Source organism: Periplaneta americana, chromosome 9, assembly GCF_040183065.1.
Source record: "Periplaneta americana isolate PAMFEO1 chromosome 9, P.americana_PAMFEO1_priV1, whole genome shotgun sequence".
Lineage (NCBI taxonomy): Eukaryota > Metazoa > Arthropoda > Insecta > Blattodea > Blattidae > Periplaneta > Periplaneta americana.
Genome location: NC_091125.1, coordinates 13,063,106 through 13,085,724, shown reverse-complemented (window position 1 = coordinate 13,085,724; position 22,619 = coordinate 13,063,106). Strand labels below are relative to the sequence as shown.

Below are 22,619 nucleotides of genomic sequence, written 5' to 3'. Positions count from 1 at the left end.
CAAAGAAGGTACGGTATTATTTGGATGTCCCAGCAAGACAATGCACCATGCCACAAATCCAGGTTCAGTGAATAAAGGTCCCCCCTATTGCCATGGCCTGCTCGTTCTCCAGAGATCAATGTTATTGAGAACGTTTAGGATCACCTGAAAAAATTTGAATAAATTAAGGCCGCTGTAGACACTAAAATGGAGTTTATCAGCAGCTTGGCTGAAGATTATAAAATTTATTTAAAGTTTTTCAATCATATGATTTATCGTTTTTATTGCAAATTAATATTTGCTAATACACATTGCTAAAAGAAATGTATGAACATTTATGCCTGTGTGGCATCAACAGATACTTAATTATTTTAACGATATCTAAACGTAAGTCCAATGTAGAATGTATTCACTCTGATGAATTTGTATATGATATAACAATAAAATTTAAATCATGAATTATATGCAGTAAAATATCTTAATATAGTTAATTTAATTGAATTGCGTATGGATTTACTAACTTCCCGAAAATGTGCGTAATATAATATATAAATACATAGAACTCATGTTACAATGTTTTCTTCTTCTTCTTCTTCTTCTTCTTTGGCACTACAGCCCTTGTAGTCTAGCCTTGGCCTCCCTTAGGATCTTGGTCCATTCCTGTCCAACCAGAGCCTTCTGCCTCCATCTTCTCACGCCTAGAGTCCTTAAATCTTCCTCCACTCCATCCAACCATCTTAGTTTCTGTCTGCCAATATTGCGCCTGCCTTCTGGTTTTATGTTTAGAATCTTTTTTGGTATTCTTACAATGTTTTATGTTTGTTAAATAACACTGTTAAATATATAAAAATGGATAAAATGTATAAAATATTGTTATACTTATGTATATATGATAAATTTGACGTAAATTTAAATTTTATATAAAACATTACTGACGTTATGATTAATTACGTATTGTTATTTATGATATTATGATAATGTATATTTGTTTTTGCATATAATGCAATTGTGTTTTATGTTGCAAGTTAAAATTATTTTCTATGTAGGCCTATAATTGATTCGTATTCACCAGGTGATTCTTAATTCTGTAAAATATACACAAATTTGAATGGAATTTGATTTGAAATAATAATTATTAATTAAAATTCAAGACATGATAATGATGTGGTTTGTTAGCAATCTTATTCATAAAAAATTGTTTAATATAGTTAAATATGAATTTCATTCCACATATATGATGTTTGGATAAATTAAAGAACTTATATATCGGGTGTTTCAGACCACCCATATCAGGCTTTTTTCTCGAAAACTATGTGATACTGATTGTTCATAAAAAAAATTTGATACCCGAAACCTATGTAAGGAATCGATTGGTGATAGTACAATTTCCCGTAACAAACCGGAAGTAGGGGTAGGTGATTAGCTTCGAAATTTCAAATGAGAACATTGGTCATTGAAGGTACCATTGGAAAATACTTTTAAAAAGAAACAACTTTTACTGAAACTTTTTTCTCAACTTTTATTGTGTACTCACAATGAAACAAAAATGGTACTTCTGAGATATGCTTTGTGTTGTTCATGTACGTGCACTCTTCATAGTAAGTGTTCAAAATGTACGGCACCCTGTGCGAAACAATGTTCTGATCACCTCCTAACATCCGTGATTGCACTTCAGCACAGCTCAGAGACCCACAGGCTCCTCTAATTCTTCGTTTAGTATCTTCTTTAGTTGTTGGACGAATCTGGTAGACCATATCTTTAATTCGAATACATCGCATATATACACGTAAGTTTCCCCATTTAAATCAACTTTGACATAAATTCTGAATTGTAAATCAAATTTTTAGTTATTTTCCCTTTTTCAGATCAATATAGATTATATCACATATTTCTTCACCTTAATTCTTCAATATTTATTAATGATTAATACTATACCCTTGAACATTTAACTCTCTTTAATCATACCCCCTTTTTTTTAAATATGTACATTTTTCAATGATTACAGAACCAAACAGTCAACAACATATACTTCATAATTTTTCAACATATCAATGTCAACGGATCAATGCACATCATCGCATATATACATATACATGTAAGTTCTTTAATTTATCCAAACTTCACATTATTATTATTATTATTATTATTATTATTATTATTATTATTATTATTATTATTATGTACTTCCCGAAAAATGATGTCATGTGTACTTATGAATTTTTTTAACTCACCGCCTCGATTTTATTTTAGCTTGACCAAAGAAGAGGCGATGAAAAGAATGCGTATATGGACACTAAAATAGGCATCGAGTTAGGAAAAGGCACTACGTATAAAAATTGACAGCTGGAGACACTATGCAATTCACCCATTTAATTCCAATGTCCAGGAAATGCATTTAACTATTCAAAGCTTACGATTTCGGATTAAAGAACAAAATATACTAATGTCAAGCTCTGATTACCATAGTGTGGCCGTCAAATTGGGAAAATCATTACAATATTAAATCCGCATTTCTTAATCAAGATTTAGAAACTTGCCGTTAAAGACAGCTGCCTATGGAGTGTGACTTGAGTTCTGACTTCTGGTATGATATACTATTATTGTAAATGGAGAGTTTGATGTACGTACTTACTGTAAGTTATAGGAAGATCCTTTAGAACAGCTCTGTGACATGTTTTTTTTTTGTTTGATAATACATTTATTTATTTAATTGTGCTATGGGGTTAATATCTATGGCAAGAAATACTTTGCTTGATTATGATAAATTGAAAAGTTGATGGCAGGAAAACTCTATTAATTCGAAAACAAAAATCACGAAGAACCAAGTTTTCATCACAAACTTATTCTGAATCGTTAGTGTGAAAATTCATGCATTTGCTATTCGGTAGAAAGGAAAAAATCATCAATATTGGAAGCTAAAATGTACACAATTTTCAACAGGTTTATGGCTCTAATTGAACATTCAATGTCTACTAATCATTCCGAAATATTTACATGTTTTTTCTCTTTTACACAGGAAAACATCTGGTGTTAGTGACAGATCCAGAAGGTGCCGGTGACCAGTATGCTTTTGACAATCCTTGTTTCAAAGGTATGTACGTATTTATTTACATTGCAAGTGGGCAAGCACCCGGTGGAAGTGGTATACACAATATAAACAATACACAATAAAATGATGAACAATATACAATAAAATCATAAACAATACACAATACAATAAGAATACACAATACAATTTAACACAATAATTACAATTAATAATGAAACATAAAATACCTAATTTTACAATACAACCTACACATGTATAGGCCCTACATAAGTTTCAATAGTCTTTCACTTTACTCTCATCTCATTCACTGTAGTGGCACTATGACGCATTTTACTAGCATTATAGAGCACATTTCACTGACACTCCGTAACATATTTCACTGGCACTATAGAGCACATTTCATTGACGCTATAAATTATCACTGATCGGAACTATTCACTGCACTGTAAAACCATAACTTCACTGACTCACCTCGCTTCACTGATACAACAGTTCAAGTAAGTCAAATAATTACACCGTTATGCATACTTATAAACAGAACTACATTTAAGCTAAACATTTTTAGTCTAAGGCCCTCTTACACGCTATTTTTAAATAATTTACAATTCAAACCAAGGAAGTAACCCGTCAGGCTAAATAAATACATGTCATCTTAAAAAAATTAAATGTTAAATGTCACCTTAATTTTAATTTCCACTTCATACGCAACTTCTTAACTTATTAAGGTGAGGGAATCTTTTCTGAGGCTGTTTCGCTTATGTACCAATTCAACAATAAAGTGTAAGTAAGAATCCGTTGAATACCAAGCAATCAAACACAGTAATATTATTAATTTTGTATTGTCGCGTTTTACCTAGTTCAGAATAAAATGTTATACCTACGGCTGGGAAGTTCGTACCAAAACATAGCTCTCAGATTGGGTGTAGCCACGCATATATATCACGCTGGCTCTGTTATACTAGCAGTCTTCTGTGTATGCTATACTCTGCTCATATAAACAACTCAAAATTATATCTGCAAGCATGGATGGATGACTTCCGTAACTACATTACAGCAATATGCACAGTAGAGAAGCAGTTTGATTACGTGCTAACGTTCTTAGTGTAGTTGTGCAGTTTAGTGAGTGGCTTTTGACATGGCAGAACTAAAATCTTGCAATCGCAGGAAGTTGATTGTAATACTTCAAGGTTTACTGATAATAATATATCAAGGATTAGAAAAAAAAAATCCTAGAAATTATGTAATGTGGAAATATAATCTAGAAAACGAATTTAGTTCAAGGACACTGCTACGAAAGAAATGTTATGTGTGTGTGTGTGTATATATACACACACAGGGTGTTTCAAAAATACGGGGCATAATTTCAGGTATGTATTTCCCACATGTAGACAATCAAAATAGTTCATTACAACATGTGTCCGGAAATGCTTCATTTCCGAGGTATGGCCTTCACAACATTGAAATTCACCGGAACGTTTTTCTTTCCGCAGGTCGTTGCCATTAGAGAAGATGTTCAAAATGTCCACCTCCTGCTTGAATACAGACCTCACATCGATGTCTCATTGACCTGCGAACACGATCCCAAACTCCAGGAATATTGCGTATATCCTCAGAACATGCCACAATTCGATTCCGAAGGGATTCCAAATCAGGCACCGGAGACGAATAAACCAATGATTTTAAATGGCCCCACAAGTAGAAATCGAGAGGGTTCAGATCAGGTGAGCGTGGAGGCGAAGCAACTGGGCCACCTCTACCTATCTATCGATCAGGAAACCTTCGATCCAAGTACCGGCGAGCCATACGACTGAAGTGTGCAGGAGCGCCATCATGCAAGAAGTGAATGTGTTGACGATTGATCAGTGGAGTGTCTTCTAAAACATGAGGTATGGTGTTTTCCAGGAAGTTTGTGTACGCCTGCCCCGTAAGTCTGTTTACAAGTACATGAGGTCCAACTAATCGATCACCAATGATACCGGCCCACATGTTGAGGGAGAACCGCACCTGGTGATGAGATGGAACAGTTGCACGTGGGTTTTCATACTCCCATACATGCTGATTGTGGAAATTTGTTATGCCATCTCGTGTGAACTGTGCTTCATCTGTAAATAATACTAAGGCAGGAAAGTTCGGATTTACACCACACTGCTGCAAGAACCACTGACAGAACGTAAGTCGTGCAGGGTAATCTGCTGGTGACAGGGCCTGTACACGTTGCAAATGATACAATTGATACTCTTTCAACAGTCTGCAGACAGTCGTATGAGGAACATTGACTTGCAACGCTACCCTTCGTGTGCTGATAGAAGGAGTCATGTTCACAGCCTCCAGAATCTCCTCCTGTACTTCTGGAGTTGTAGATCTTGGTCGTCCCCTTCCCAAACCAGGAGAGTTAAATTTTCCATACTCGCACAGACGGTAATGGAGACATACAAATGTCTTGCGATCTGGACATTGTCGCTGTGGGTACCTCTCCTGGTACAAACGACGAGCCAGCGCAGCATTGCCGTCCGCCTTACCGTACATGAAGCGTATCTCTGCCAGCTCTTGATTTGAATACATGTCGCACAGTCTAACGCCTACACAACACTGACTGTAACCTTCGCCTCGGAATGAACTGTCAGAGTGCCCTCTTAATGTCTCCTTTGACGGCAACGACCTGCGGAAAGAAAAACGTTCCGGTGAATTTCAATGTTGTGAAGGCCATAACTCGGAAAAATAAAGCATTTCCGGACACATGTTGTAATGAACTATTTTAATTGTCTACATGTGGGAAATACATACCTGAAATTATGCCCCGTATTTTTAAACACCCTGTATATATATATATATATATATATATATATATATATATATATATATATATATATAGAATACTTTTGTTTGCATGGAAAATGCAACATTGAAGAGAAAAAATCTACTTCAAAATCTGACGTAAGTAGACATAATTGTATACTTTGTCGACCTATGATTTACTGGATTAATTATCTTATAAATTTGAACACGAAGCTCTACAAAACTCGCACATTCCTTAAAAATTAGTTACTTTGAGGTAGAATTTAAGGCTGCCCCGTTATTCAATACTACATAATTGCTTAGCTACCAGTATCATTAATTCATAAACGGTTAATCTAAGTTAATAAAGAAATTCTGTAACAATGCCAAATCAAATACGGATTGTCCCAAATTGATGTATACACTCTTTGAAATACTATTTAATGCAAAGAAATGAGATAGAAATACGATTTTTGCGATTTATGATTCAGAAGGGAGTGAGAAGCATGGAAACATGTTCATCTGTTTATAAACAAACTTGGCGGTGCAATTATCTGCGATGAACGTAGGGGAGAGTCGGGTAGTATCGGACATCGGGTAATATCAGACAGTGAGTTTCTTTCATCTACCACACGATGATAGTACCTGATTGACATGGTTACGTTTCTGTGATGTCGCATAGAGAAACGTAACCATGCCATTCAGGTACTACCATATGGTGGTAGATGAAAGAAACGCACTGTCCGATATTACCCGATGTCCGATATTACCCGACTTTCCCCTAAGTCGATACTCAAATGTTATTGGAAAGTAGAGAATGATGTTGAGGTTCAGCGACGTTGAAGGGTTAAATTCGAAACACAACCATCAACTATCACAAGAATCCGAGACAAGTTTGAAGTCGACGGAACGGTGCAAGATGTGTTGAAAGGGCGGTGCGGAAGAAAGAGAAGTTCCACCGATAACGAGAATGTTGATGCAGTCATGCAGGCTTTTGCACAATCCCAAAAGAAGTCAATGAGGCAATGTTTCGTGAGATTGGTATCAGCAAATCCAGTGTTCATCGAATTTTGCGAGATCAAAAATGGAAGTCTTATTGTTTGGTCAGATGAAGCCACATTTAAACTTAATGACACAATTAACCAGCACTGGGCTGACGAAACCCCACACATCTTTGAAGCAAAGGCCGTTAATCTTCCAGGAGCAATAGTAGGCTATGGTATGGTCTGTCTTCCAGAGGAATAATTGGGCCGTACTTCTTCGAAGGGACTGTCACGGGTGAGAAATACCTGCAAATGTTGGAAACCAAGATTCCACGTCTTAATGACCTTTGAGAATGAAAATGGGTTTTACTTTCAATAAGACGGGGCTCCAGCTCACTTTCATGTCAATCTGAGGAATTTTCTCGATCTCACACTCAATCAGAGATTGATAGGACGAAGAGGAAGTGCTGCGGAGTTCCCGCCTCGATCTCCGGATTTAATCCCTCCAGACCTCTACCTATGGGGAGCTCTAAAGGTCACAGTGTATGCCACAAAACCACAAACACTGGAGGAACTGAAAGTTCAGATCGAACATATTCCATTAGTAACAATACAGTTGGTAGGCAATGTCGCTCTGTTGTACGTCGTTGTTGGGAGTGTACTGTGGCAGAAGAGGGCCTTTTTGAACATGTACGGGCTTAAGGAATACAAAACCGCAAAAATCGTATTCCTGTCTCATCTTGTGTTTAAAACTGTGTATACATCAATTTGAGACACTCTGTATTTAAAGTCTCTCACTATCGTAATTAGAAATTTTATAGACTGTAATCCATAATTCCCAACGGGTTAGAAAAAATTAATATATACATTTTTTTGTTCTTTATAAGACTTTGTAAACTTGATTTAAGAAACTAAACACTGAAAAATTTATATCACTAAAGAAAAATCTTGAAATTCCATTTTAATCCTCAGAACTTCATTATTCTCACTTCAATGACTTACTACAACCATTTTAATGTCAGGAATTCACCGTTGAAATCAATTCGTAAATTGATTGGACATTTCCAACAACAGGATTCGATAAGTGATATGACACTATTATCACGAACTATGAGGCAGACCAGGACTGGTCAGCACAGAAAAAAAAAAAAAAAAAACTTGTATAGGAAAATATTAAAGAACCAGGGACGTCGCCATGAAGACTTTCTGGCCAGTTGGATGTGTTTCATTACGTCACTAAGGCGCAGTTTAACGTCAAATTATGCAGTCCTTATTGAAGCATTGACCAGAGAACAATACGATTTCTTCGACATCTGTTTACACTAGAATGGCTTTCTTATTCAACAACTACAGATTCTGGGTACTGATTTTATGAGGGATATTCACCAGCTCAATTACACCTCTTCGGATGCACTGACTGGTGTAGCATTCTGCCAGAGAGCTTATAAATAATAGATAGAAAAGCGCAAAATATGCATGTTTTTGTGTGTTCGTTCCCTGGATGCTTATTCGCTACAGAAACTCGTTAGTGATTCGATTCTTAGTCTGCATGAGAGAGCGTGGTATCTTTCACAGGCACCTTCGCACAATTTACACACGCACTCTTCACTGGGCTCATGGTAGCCTTTCGTTTTGCAGATCTTGAAGTGAAAACCATGCACTGCGAAGCGTGTGATGATGTGTCTGAGTTCGTAGTACGCTCTCTTCCACTCGTCGGATAGCATGGCCTCTGTTGTATAGAAGTCGCTCCATATTTGTGACCTCTTCGTTCGGAGTTCCTGTAGGAGATTCTCGTACTGGACCGTGGACGGGAGCAGCAGTTGGTGTCTCAAATCTTCGATATAGAAGGGTTCTCTTGACATTTCGTAGCATAGCCGTGATGGAGCATATTTTGATATGGATAGGGCTCTTTTAATAAATGAGGTACCTAGAAGTAAAGTCAGCAATCTCCACTTTGGAAAATTTTACAGTAGAAGCAAAAAAAAACTTTTTGATGTGTTCACTGAACGACAATTCCATCAAAAACTATTTTCATATGTAAATAGACATCGGAAAAGCAATTTTACATAGTATCTTTACTTCAAAGTAACTGTGGAACAATATATTAAAGCTTTTAATATAGAGATTGCTGTTTTTGCTTCTCAGATGTGGATATTACAGTCTGTGCATGTAAGATGAGGAAGATTACCAGGTTTTATTGCAGATTTCAGAAGTCATGTGTAATTATCAAATTTAATTCTTAATTATAAACATTATTTTAGGGATAACAATGCATACAATTTTTTTTTTTCACAATATTCAACATTTGGAAAATCGTATTGTTCATCTTGCTACACACACAATTCTGGAGATTCTTCCATGAGTTCATACGCACGGTCAATCGTTTCTACCTCATTAGATAAGTCCAATGCATCAACATTGTCAATTAGAGGCTTGTAAAAATCCAACTTTGCGTTCTGACGCCAGTTCTCACTGAAGTGGATTTGAAGCAGTCGTATGACATCAGAAATTGTCTTAGGATGCACAAGATTTGGTTGTAGAGGTGGAATGAGTTTTGGAACCATTTGATTTTTTTTTGTTATGTATTTAAAGCAGCCTGTGTCATGCATGTAAAAGTTTTCAACTCTCACGAGGATATTGCGATTATTGTTGGTTGGTCTCTTGAGAATGTATCTCTTGCATGGAGCAAACTTGAAATGCCAAACATTTATAGACTTGAATATCTTTTCTGCTTCAGTCTTCCATTCAAATATTTCACACTCTTGCGTTCCAACTTTTATTACTTTCGAATATTTTGATATTATTTCGAGATACGGCTCGGGATTTTTTATTACCTGTCCTTTTGAAATATCTTTTAAACACAACCCAAAGAGTCTGTCAGGCGGGATAAAAGAGTGGCCTCGAATTGGGAAAAACATATGAACCTCCTGGACACTTGAGGGTGCTTGAAGTAGCCAGTTTGCAACCATGGCGAGCAGAGTTTTGTTTTTATTCTGCCCGCCACATCCGTCAGCAAATAAACGGATTATCTTAATTCCTTCCACGTTTAGCTTCTGCAGAGAATGGAACAGACATGAAGCAACTGCATCAGACCCCTTTTCATGTACATTCTCTGTCCATACATAATTGTGCAGTTGCAAGGGTTGGATTTGTCATCAGAGGAGCCAACAACAACCGAAAAGTTGTAGAGAGAAGTCTGCCGACGGTAGAATGCTTCTTGGTCCGGTATTTGAGGAAGAGGTAGGTTCTTCTGACAGTCAAACGAGAGGGTTATAGTATCTTCGGGTTTCTCTTCAATTTGAAGTTTAATTTTTGGATCTTTCTCAAGCTTATTCTTTTCTTTGAATTCAATGCATGCAGAGCATATATCAACTCTGGGACTCCCAAACCCAATATTAAATTGAGAATTAAATATGTGCCGAAAGTAACTTTCTTTCACTTGCAACTCCAAATCAACCTGTTCATTGTACGTTCGGTGTAGTAGTGCAATATTCAATTGAGATGGCAAATATTTTCTCCTTCTTGGTGAATGGCAGTAGTGAAGTTCACTACAAAGCAGAGAGGATACGAATTTTATCACAGCCTCTTTTTTTTGCCTGGAATTTCTGAGAGCAGTGATCTCCTCGTTTTTCAGCTGGGACATTTGAGGAAGAGGTAGGTTCTTCTGACAGTCAAATGAGAGGGTTATAGTATCTTCGGGTTTCTCTTTTAGGAGAGATTTTCTTTTCCTTGCTTTGGAAGGCGAAACTGGTGTTATTTTATCTATACTGTGACAGCGACGTGAGATTCGAACTCACGACCAGCGTCCCGCAAGAAAGCAGATCGCGCGGGGACGGCGCGCGGCGGAGAGTAGTGGGGAAAGGGGCCTACACGCGAGGGGAGGCTGCGCGCGCAGCTGCTACTTAACGCAGTGAATGGGGAACGGACCTTCCCGACTATTCCAGAAGTGCGTGGAGATATCCAGATAATTCTCTACACACCTGTAGAAATTTCTCGCAACTATGATTTTGCTATAAAAGAAGAAACGCCAGCGAACTCGAGCAGAGTTTTCAGTTATTCAGTCAGTGAGTAAGCCAGAGCAAGCAAGCCAGTCTTGTGTACCGGAGTTCGACTCGAGTGTGCGTCCGCAACTGTATCAGCATCCGAAGGCCTGAGTTCGAGTGCAGTGGACCGCAGTTGGAGGGACCTGAGTTCGAGTACAGTGGACTGTCTCTGAAGGTCTGTGGTTCGAGATACTGTGAACTCGAGTGACTGAGCTAGAAGAACTGAGAACTGATAGTTCTGATTTGTGAATAGTGCTTTGTAAATATTAGTTAAGATTAACAGTTCATTGTTGTTCGTACTAGCCCAAGTAAATTGTCATTGTCGTCGGTGAAGTGCTATAACGAATACTGTGTTGAGTGAAAATCCAATTGTTGACGAGAGCGCTTAAGGTGAATTGTAGAAAGGAATTATTGTTGGAAGAATAAATCCTATTGTTGAGTGGAAATAAAATTCACAATACTATTCATTTTACTGTAAATTTTATTCATTAAAACAAAGTAATTCAGTTTACTTTTACCTCGGAGAAATAGAACTGACACTGTAATAACCATAATAACAATGAGAAAAAGGAAAGAAGACAGTTGACGGTCACGTGACCAAATGGCATTCTCTGATTGGCCAATGTGGATATTGCTGGTTTTGCTTCTCAGATTGTCAAATTTGAGCATGGAGATTGCTGCCTTTGCTTCTAACCCCGGTTTTCAATATGAAAATTAAACCATTTACAGCTGCTTTTGCTTCACATGACCTCTGGAGATTGCTAGAAAACACCAAGGAGAATCCAATGCTGCCATAATATAAGTTTCTAAAAAAAGTAGAGGTTGCTGACTTTGTTCTAGGCACCTCAGATGTTGCCTTCACTCGTTCTATGCGTTTTAAAGTGTTCTTTGTAAGGTTTTGTAAGGTTCTCCCATATGATGTTCAGACCATAATGCAATATAGGGACAGATGGATGCGGAAGAGAGTATTGTGGAAAAGTAGAGGCAGGAGGTTTAAAATAGCTCGGACATATCTTGCGGATGCCAGAAAATCGATGGTCAAAAACTACCTATGATTGGATACCACCAGGACGAAGACGGAAAGGAAGACCCAAGGAAGTTGTGGGCAGACCATAGAATTACTAAATAACCGCTAGACCGCTCACTGGCGCTAGTGTTATGCTCCCGAATTGAACAGCCAACGGACGGCCATTTGTTTGGTTGAGCTGAATAAGTATGGTTCGTTCGTGTGCTGTTTTTAATTGCAGCAATGGACACGGATGTAAATGTAAAGGAAGGAAGGAATGTTGCATTTCACTGATTGGTTAATATTTAATTTCTACAATGATTTTTTATCCGTATTATGTTACAGAAGACAAACTATTGTACTATCGCCGCGCTCTCATGGTTAACATTCGGCAGGTCTTTGAGCGGCCTCGTGCATAACATTCGGCAGGTCTTTGAAATTTAATTGCATTACCGTTTTCAATTTCTTATGTCGCCGCTCCAATCACTCGCCTTAATTTCAATATTGCAACCAATAAGCTGCTTCCATTATTAAATGACACCTACTTGTCTAATCCACGTCGACTAAAAACCGAGATTGCAATGTCTTGTGCAGAGGATGAACATTAAGATATGTGATTAGAAATTATTATTAAGAGTTAAGAATGTCAACGTACTCGTATAAGAAATAATAATAATAATAATAATTATTATTATTATTATGATAATAATAGCCATTTAACAACATAACAAACTAGTGCTTATTCTTATCGAGGAAGTAGACGTGACAACGTGACGCTTAGAGTGAAACCTACAGAGCAACAATCGGTCGGCAAAATTATGTTTTAAAAGAATACCGCACGTTACTGTATGATGCCGAAATGTTAACCATGAGAGCGCGGCGATAATTCTTAAACGACTGTTTATGCTTCAGGTTTCCTCTGAGTAAATATTCCCTTAACCGAAAATGGATAGGTGCAATCCGCAGAGAGAATTTCTACTCTACAATGAATCAGTCAGTACTTCAACTCATTTCGAAGATAGTTGTTACCTTTCAAACTACGTTATTTCCGTATACATTGTTATTGTCCTTCATCCACTCCAAATCCTTCATTTTCTTCAAACAGGTGTTGTTAATGTGCATACATGAATAATTATTCGCCGAATTTGAAGATACAGAAACTGTATACATTATGAAAAGTTAATTTTTTAATATGACTGATTGAAAGTAACTCTTGTCTATTCAAGTTATGGATTAATGAAACAGTTTCTTATACTACTACCACGACTACTACTACTACTACTACTACTACTACTACTACTACTACTACTACTACTACTAATAATAATAATAATAATAATAATAATAATGTTTTTTAATTTCATACAGGAGTTTAACCTACAGATTAAATTAAACAGTACACATTAATTCTTTTATTAATCGTGGTTATGAATATTCACATTCAGAGTTCCTATGAAAATGATGCAATCCTGACAGCCTGGTTGAATCCCGATAAAATGAGTCGAGATTGATAAAAATCCTGATTTGAGAGGTAATAGCCTAGAACGTAATTAAACAAGTTAGTCTGCATTGTCTATTAACCGATATTTTTGTTTGTATATTGACTCAAATGGTAACATTGTAAACATAGAGGAACCCGCGGAAATTTAGTAAGTCTATGAGGTAACCCAGCTGATTGCCGTAAGGCAACTCTACTCGCAAGATAATAGTTCCCCCAGTTGTACCTCATTGTATCTGTTTCGGAATCTAGTTGCTGCTCTCACAGTTAATAACCATTGTGTATTTTAGGTGCGTTGAGTGGCAAAAAAGATAGGGTTTTGATCTCGTATTTTACACTAATAACAGACAAATACAATTCCTGCGTTTTATAGTTTAGAGAACTATGTTTAAACATGGATTCGTCGTCAGATATACTGTTGCAGTACCGGTTCCGAAAAAGAAAAGTTGCAAAGTTAATTTAGTAGCGAATGATTAAAACATATTCGTGGTTAATAAAAGAAAAAAACGATTAACCTATAGTATTCACTGTACTGTGTGTCCGTATTTTAGTGTTTCTCAAGGAGGCGAATATTACATTAAAAGCACGCGAACACTATTTTGCAGAAAAGAAAATAAATATTATGATAAAGTGTTGATAAGTCTAATGTCTTAAGTTAGCTTCTGATATCCAAATTTCCCTCACAGAAAACCTAGCAACTCTGCTGACAGCAGAAACACGTTATTAAAGATATATCGGAAAGGAAGTATTGCTCATGTAAATAAAAACCTTTAGCTTTCGTATACGCAATACAACACGTATTCTAGCGGTTTCGAAATTCCGCGCGTTTTCTTCCAAACAAATGGCGGCTTTCCGCTGCTTCAATTTGGGAACATATTTCTCACTTCCCCGCTACGGCGTGGTAGGGGCTCGGGGTCAGAGGAGATGTTGGCGGCAATGAGAGAGGGAGAGAGAGAGAGAGAGAGAGGGAGAGAGAGAGAGAGGGGAAGGGGGACTGGAAATAGAGGAGGCACAGGACTAGTAAGTCTATGCACAGGACAGGACTCTATGGATAATGGGGACGGCGATTGACGTTCAATCGTACAAGCCAAGAATCATCATCAACATTATTGTTGTTGTTGTTTATTCAACTGCCCGAAGACAGGTTTGAACCTCGTGACACCAATGAGACATAATTCATGAGACTACCAAGCCGGGAGATATTATTATTATTATTATTATTATTATTATTATTATTATTATTATCATCATCATCATCATCGTCACCATCATTTATTTTCCACATCACAATGTTTTCCCCTCTTACCCACCGGGCACAGCTTTGCCGAGTGCTCTACTTTGTCGGACAGGTGGCAGGTCTATCGCGGGGAGATGATAGGATGATAAATGAGAAGTGATGATGAAGGGGTAACGAGGATTCGGAAGGAGTTGGATTGTGGTCCTTAAAGTAGCCTACTATTCCAGCATTCACCCGAATGAACTTGGGAAATCTGGAAAAACCCAAGTGAGGACAGTCGGGCCCTTGGACCGAACACCAGATCTCCCAAATGAGAGGTTGAGTGATAACCATTAGGTGTAACTTACTCCACCGTGCGTGGTGTTTTTTATTAAATCCAAAATTATTTAATGTACATTTAAACAATACATAAAATAATAATATCTTCCCCTGATTTATTTCTGATACATTCCCAACGTTCTGGCAGTTCTTCGATTCCACTCCTGAAGAAATCCAGTGGTTAGGAGTTTAAGAAATCGTCAACCCACTTTTGAAATGCAGCTTCGTTAATTAAGTAAATTTGATAAAGCAAGATCAGGAGAATAGAATAGATGAGGATTAACATCCCAATCGAGCTTTTGGATAACCGCTTTTGTGTTAGCAGTGGCATATACTCCTACTTACGGACATTATCATGCTGAAAAATCACTTGATGCAGTCTTCCTGATTGTTTTTCTTGAATTTCGGCCTCAAGGCAACTGAGTTGTTGGCAAAAAAAAAATCTAAGCAGTGATGGTTGAATTCTTCCGAAGCAATTAATAGTAGATGATACCTTCTTTGTCCCACCAGATGCACAATATTAGCTTATGTAGATGGACACCAGCTTTAGCACTGAGAGTTGCTTTGTTGTTAGGGCTCAGCCATTCCTTTCTGTTCTTGATGCTGATGTAAAGACACCATTTTTGTCACCAGTAACAACCCGAGACAGAAACATCGATGTTGATGACGAGCTAAACGATGTAGAGGAAGCAAACAACCACTTATAGTAAAAATGCTTATTTATTTATTTATTTATTTATTTATTTATTTATTTATTTATTTATTTATTTATTTATTTATTTTCGTTTTTCGCTCAAAACGTACGATAATTTTCATGTTGTACTTTTTCCGATGGCGTTCTCCCTTAAAATAAATGGTTCTAGCGGCCTCCGACGTTTTACTTCTCGGTTAAACTCAAATAAAAGAATATATATTTCAAATGTTCGTTTTTCTTTTTCGACTTCACACTTCGTTTTTCGTTTTCTCTAGCCCATATTAGCATAAGCTTTCTTAAATATTGAATAATGCAAGCCATATTCAGTAACACGGCACTATGAGATTAATTAACAAAAAATATCAAATACCAGAGAAATTTCTTACCAAGATCCTATTACAATAAGAAACAAACACGCTGCAAACTTAAGCATCACATTTTTATTATTATTATTATTATTATTATTATTATTATTATTATTATTATTATCTTAACCATCGACACTTACCTGAAGTCTTTTCTGCCGCCACAACATATTTTATTGTTAATATCTATATCTATATACGTACTCCGAAACGTTCCAGTAATCTAGGTATGTTATCTTTGATTATTATTTTAGTGTCTTTACAATAATATGTTAAAATTATTATTTTATAATTTTATATTGGTTATTTTTTCATATTTATTGTTTGGATTCGTGGAAGGCCCAAGCTACAGAACACGTCTTAATTTTTATGTTTGAATTATTTGCAGTGATAGTGTTTTGTTGTAAACAATGTGAGCATGTACTTTAAAAAGTGAACAAATGAAACAAATAGGGTAAATTAGGGTCTGTTGGACAGTCGGGCATGTTGGGCACTTTGTACTTTAACGTGTTACCTCGCCACTTGTGGACACCACATTCTGCTAGAAGTCAATGACGGAAGTAGCCCCACTAGCAGAATGATGAGACAATATCAATACATAAAGGTTCTGAAGGAACGGCTTCTTCCACAAGTCCGAGAATGGTTTCCTGATGGTGATTTTGTGTTCATGCACGATCTGCGCCCTGTCACAAGGCAAATAAGGTGACAAAATTCCTGTCTGACAACAAAATTAAGGTTCTGGATTGGCCTGGTAACTCTCCGGACCTTAATCCGATTGAAAATATTTGGGGGCTAATGAAGAGACAAATTCATTCAGAAATTATTACAAATAAACAATCTTTAATAGAAAAACTGATCAATGTGTGGCATCACAGCCAAGAAATTAAAAACAATTGTATGCAATGCATTTCTAGTATGCCAAAGAGAGTTAAAACTGTAATTGCTACAAAGGGATGTGTGACAAAATATTAGTTTTCTTGTTTATTTCATTCCATATTCATTATTACACAATTAAATATGTAATAATATTGTTTATAAAACACTATTTAGAGTAGTAAAGCTTTTCCAGTTGAGAAAATCCAAATTACTTCTGTTTTATGTGAATTTGAAGATGAAATTCCTACTTTTACCAAGTGTCCCTAATAATTTGATCACCCACTGTAGATGAGATTGAAAATGGGATGCAAGTAAAACGCGGAAGTAAAAACAAACATTATTCATTGATTTTTTTAACTTCTTTCTTGAGAGAAGGCGTGGCAAAATATAACTTTGCCATTATTAGTAAAATTGACGTCATGAGTAATTGCGCAAGTAAAGTACAATATTACAGCTACGAGCTTGTTAGTAACCACCTCTCTCTACAAAAATGATTCTGAAACTAGGTGGCAATCACAGAAAATGCTCGTGGGACATGGAGGCGAATAGACTTCTTGTTTGCTATCGAACAATGAAATGAATTACGGGTGACATTGTTGGCGGTGTGGCAAGATAAAAGTGAAAGGTGCACGTGCTTCTTCTGCGATTATTTCCGTGAGAGGTTACTTGACACCGTTGATGGCGGCGCTGCAAGTTAAAGGTGCTCTGTGATTACTGATTATAATGTGAGGTTCTTGGCACAAGTGTGTTCTTTCTTCCTGTAACCAGTCTAAGCGTAGTAGCTTTATTCATTACATTTTCAACTATGATGCAAAATAATGACCCATGTTACTGAATACCGTTAAATATGAGATTCATAAATTCATAGTTTTTTGCCCAAGGACAGGACTTTCACTGCAAACCCAGCTTTCTCTCTTTTATCTCTATTTTCTGCCTTCCTCTTTGTCTTCGCAAATATGAGGTATGATTGAAAAATAGGAAAGTAAACGCTATTTTAGGCCCTTAAAAGGAGTGACGTAAATATAGGCTCTTACAACTGAAATAGGCAATTATAGGCATTACAAAAGTGACACTCGGAATAAATTAGCTAAAACGAATTTTAAACTGAAGAACTTAAATTCTTTCGACAGGAGCGGATGAGGTGTTCAGGATTAACTTTTTAGCGTATTTATTACATTATTTAGATGCCTTAGGTACAGGTTAGAGCAAGTAGGAGTGTCTGACAGTGGGAATTTTGTGACATACTACAACTTAATGCTATGGTCATTTCAATTATTGCTGTGTAAAACGCGTCCTGTTTTTCCTTTGTCTCGTGTGTATTTTTATTTTATGACGACTAATTTGTTGACAATGTACCCTTGTTCGTGTGAAATGATCCTTAGAGTTGGTCGTAGACCAGTATAGCAGTAGAGTCCCAAGTGTATAATAATTTAAAACTGTGTAAGTAATTAACGTGTTAGTTCTGTAATTTACGGTTAGAAAAATGGCCGTTAAAAGTTCGGAGAAAAAATTAGTCGAGAAGTTCCACTCTCAGAAATAAGTCTCACGAACTTGTTTTCAAAGAAAGTATGAACGAACGGGAGAAAGAAAAGACAGTAGACCACTCAATTGCAGTTATGCTGGACTTCTTAAGTGGTACCCCACAATTCGCACCCCGATAAAATACTGTTGTATGTAGAAAATCATATAATTACTTTCGTAAATTATTTCCAACGCTGCTTTACTAGTTGGAGGAATGAAATTCTAATAGTAAATGATATGTTTTGGTACATATTTATTAAAATATTTTGACAGTAGTATTTACTAGCAAATAACATAACTCTACAAAATCACAATCTTTGAGTTACGACACTATTTTACTGGGAGTGCAAATTGAAGATTTGAAAAACGTAGTCTAAACTTGTCCAGGATAAATCTATACATAAATAATTATTATAAAGGAATGACGAAACAACACGTTGACATCAGACTAAAATAAATGTCAGAGCTCCTGAAGATCGCATTAAAATTGTTTTATTCACAACAGCATGGTTAATTGTTGAATAATAATTGCAAGGAAACCTGAAGTACTGTGGAAAAGCCCGTCCCACTGTCTTTTCTTCGTCTTTATCTTCTTTCCCCACAGAATCTGCCTTGGATTTAATACTCCATTTACTTCGTAGAAAAGCTTACAGCGTACGACCAAAACTATATATACCGGTACATAAATAAAACTTAAAGTTAATACTTATCCAGTAACAATTTCTGTATAGGCTAAGCTACAAAAGAATAAGCAATTAAATACTTTGTATCTGACGTATACAAATTAAAGTTACAATACCATCACCAACTTCATGTATTGTGGGTCCCTATCACCACGGCATGGCGCGTCCTCAGGTTGCGGATAGAGGAGACGGCCTCCAGATATGGAAGGTAGCTGCGAGTATATTGAATAAGCAGTCGTGGATAGCCGGTAAGGAGCAGTCCTCCAGCTTCAGGGTTGGGAGAAGGGCTAACAACCCATCACCGTAAAAAACAGCTTGTTACGAAACCTTACAATAAGCCTCGGAATGGAACTGATTCTCTGGCACGACCACAGCAAAGGAATAAGGTTATGAGATTTGAAACTTGGTACGTAACTAGTCTTTATAGAACAGGTGGGGTAACATTAGTAACAAAAGAACTAGCTAGATATAGAATAGACTTCGTGGGAGTGCAAGAGGTTAGGTTAGATGGGAATGGCATATCAGGAATAGGAGATTACTTATTGTATTATGGAGAAGAAACAATAATCACCAATTAGGAACAGGGTTCTTTGCTCATAAAAGCAGTACAAAACGTCGAATATATCAGTGACAGGTTATCGTATTTAGTACTTAAGGGTAGATGGTGCGATATCCTAGTTATAAATACTCACGCCCCTACAGAAGAGAAAGACGACCATATAAAGGATAGCTTATATGAGGAATTGGAACACACTTTTGATCAGTTATCTTGATATCACATGAAAATTTTATTGGGGGATTTCAATGCTAAAGTAGGACGGGAGGATATTTTTAAACCAACTATTGGAAAAGAGAGCCTACACGTAACTAGTAATGACAATGGAGTTAGGGTAGTCAACTTTGCGACATAAAAAATTGAATAGTCAAAAGTACAACATTACCCCATAAGGATATACATTATACACAAATATACACACTTGAACTTCTCCAGATGGATTGACACACAACCAAATAGATCACATCTTGATAGATAAACCAAGACGTACTAGTATAGCAGAAATTCGAACTTTCAGGGGGGCAGACTGTAATTCTGATCATTCTTCGGTAATTGGAGAATTGAGAGGAAGACTATCAGTAGTCAAGCGAGTAGAGCAACAAGTTAATATTATTAGATTCAATATCTTGAAATTTAATGGCGAAGAAACTAAGCAACATTATCGGATATGTTTGCCACTTTAGGAAGCTCCGACGAAGTTGAGAAAGAGATAGATATTAATAGCGTGTGGGAAAATAACAGAGATAAGTTGGTATCAAAATTGCATCTGAGCAGAACATAGGTTATTATGAAAAACTAAGAAAAAGAAACCGTGGTGTGATGAAGATTGCTGCACGGTAGTAGAAAGAATGAACAGGCAAAATTGAAATTCTTACAGGATCCATTTGAGGCGAATAGAGATAATTACTTCAATGAAAGACGGGGAGCAAGTCGTACACTTAGGAATAAAAAGAGAGATTACTTGAAAGAAAACTGAATGCGGTAGAAACTTATAGCAAGAATAAAAACATTCGAGATTTATATAAGGGCATAAAGGAATTTAAGAATGGATATCAGGCAAGGGTAAACGTGATTAAGGATGAGAATGGTGACTTGCTTGCAGACTCTCATTCAATCCTGAACAGATGGAAAAAGTATTTTGACCAACTACTAAATATACATAAGCCAAATAGAAATGATCGGGACGAAATTGAAATACAAACTGCTGAGTCATTTATACCCGAACCCACACTTTCTGAAGTCGAAATTGCGATAGAAAATCTGAAAAAGTACAGTACAAGTCTCCAGGTATTCTAGCAGAATTAATACAAGAGGGTGGAAGCGTATTATCTAGAGAAATTTATAAACTTGTACTTGCAATTTGGGAAAAGGAAACTGTACCAGAACAATGGAAGGAGTGCATAATTGTACCTATTTTTAAGAAGGGGGACAAGACTAACTGTAGTAACTTTCGAGGAATATCACTTTTGTTGACGTCGTACAAAATTTTGTCGAATATCCTTTTGAGAAGATTAACTCCATATGTAGATGAAATTATTGGCGATCATCAGTGTGGTTTCAGGCGTAATAGGTCGACTATTGGTCAGATTTTTTGTATCCGACAGATATTGGAGAAAAAATGGGAGTATAAGGGTACAGTACATCAGTTACTCATAGATTTAAAAAAGGCATAAGACTCAATTAAGAGAGAAGTTTTATATAATATTCTTATTGAATTTGGTATTCCCAAGAAACTAGTTCGATTAATTAAAATATGTCTTAGTGAAACTTACAGCAGAGTCCGTATAGACAAGTTTCTGACGCTTTTCCAATTCACTGCGGGCTAAAACAAGGAGATGCACTATCAACTTTACTTTTTAACTTTGCTCTAGAATGTGCCATTAGGAAAGTTCAGGATAACACAGAGGATTTGGAATTGAACGCTTTACGTCAGCTTCTTGCCTATGCGGATGATGTCAATATGTTAGGAGAAAATCCACAAACGATGAAGGAAAACACGGAAATTTTACTTGAAGCAAGTAAAGCGATAGGTTTGGAAATAAACCCCGAAAAGACGAAGTATATGATTATGTCTCGTGACCAGAATATTCTACGAAATGGAAATATAAAAACTGGAGATTTGTCTTTCGAGGAAAAATTCAAATATCTTGGAGCAACATTAACAAATATAAATGACAATCGGCAGGAAATTAAATACAGAATAAATATGGGAAATGCGTGTTATTATTCGGTTGAGAAGCTTTTGTCATCTAGTCTACTGTCAAAAAATCTGAAAGTTAGAATTTATAAAACAGTTACATTATCGGTTGTTCTTTATGGCTGTGAAACTTGAACTCTCACTTTGAGAGAGGAACAGAGGTTAAGAGTGTTTGAAAATAAGATTCTTAGAAAAATATTTGGGGCTAAAAGGGATGAAGTTACAGGAGAATGGAGAAAGTTACACAACGCAGAACTGCACGCATGGTATTCTTCACCTGACATAATTAGGAACGTAAAATTCAGACATTTGAGATGGGCAGGACATGTAGCACGTTTGGGCGAATGCAGAAATGCATATAGAGTGTTAGTTGGGAGGCCGGAGGGAAAAAGACCTTTAGGGAGGTCGAGACGTTGGTGGGAGGATAATATTAAAATTGATTTAAGTGAGGTAGGGTATGATTATAGAGAATGGATTAATCTTGCACAGGATAGGGACCGATGGCGGGCTTATGTGAAGGCGGTAATGAACCTGCGGGTTCCTTAAAAGCCATTTGTAAGTATGTAAATACCACCACCAACTAATACATACACACATACATACACAGAGAAACCTCTACATTTGGACATCTCTATATGTTAGACATCTTTTGATATTGGACATATTTTCTTGGAACCGAACGAATTTCTATGCTTTGGATGTTCAATATATCCTCTATGTTGGACACCCTTCAATCCTGGAAGCTGGACACCACTTATAGTAATATTTTGGACGAGTCATTTGTTCTGCTACCTATTTAGAGTTGAGTTTCATGAACCCTTGTGTTTTACTAGGACCAT

At 36.6% G+C, this 22,619-nt stretch overlaps 1 protein-coding gene across 1 annotated transcript in view; it reads left to right on the top strand.

The window, feature by feature from the left end:
* Positions 1-22,619, top strand: part of LOC138705785 (serine-rich adhesin for platelets-like) — a 462,846-nt gene that overhangs the window by 320,254 nt on the left and 119,973 nt on the right. Inside the window, exon 2 of the mRNA XM_069834423.1 lies at positions 2,996-3,070. Within this exon, the coding sequence (XP_069690524.1) occupies positions 2,996-3,070 (75 nt within the window). The remainder of the gene's footprint in view (positions 1-2,995; positions 3,071-22,619) is intronic.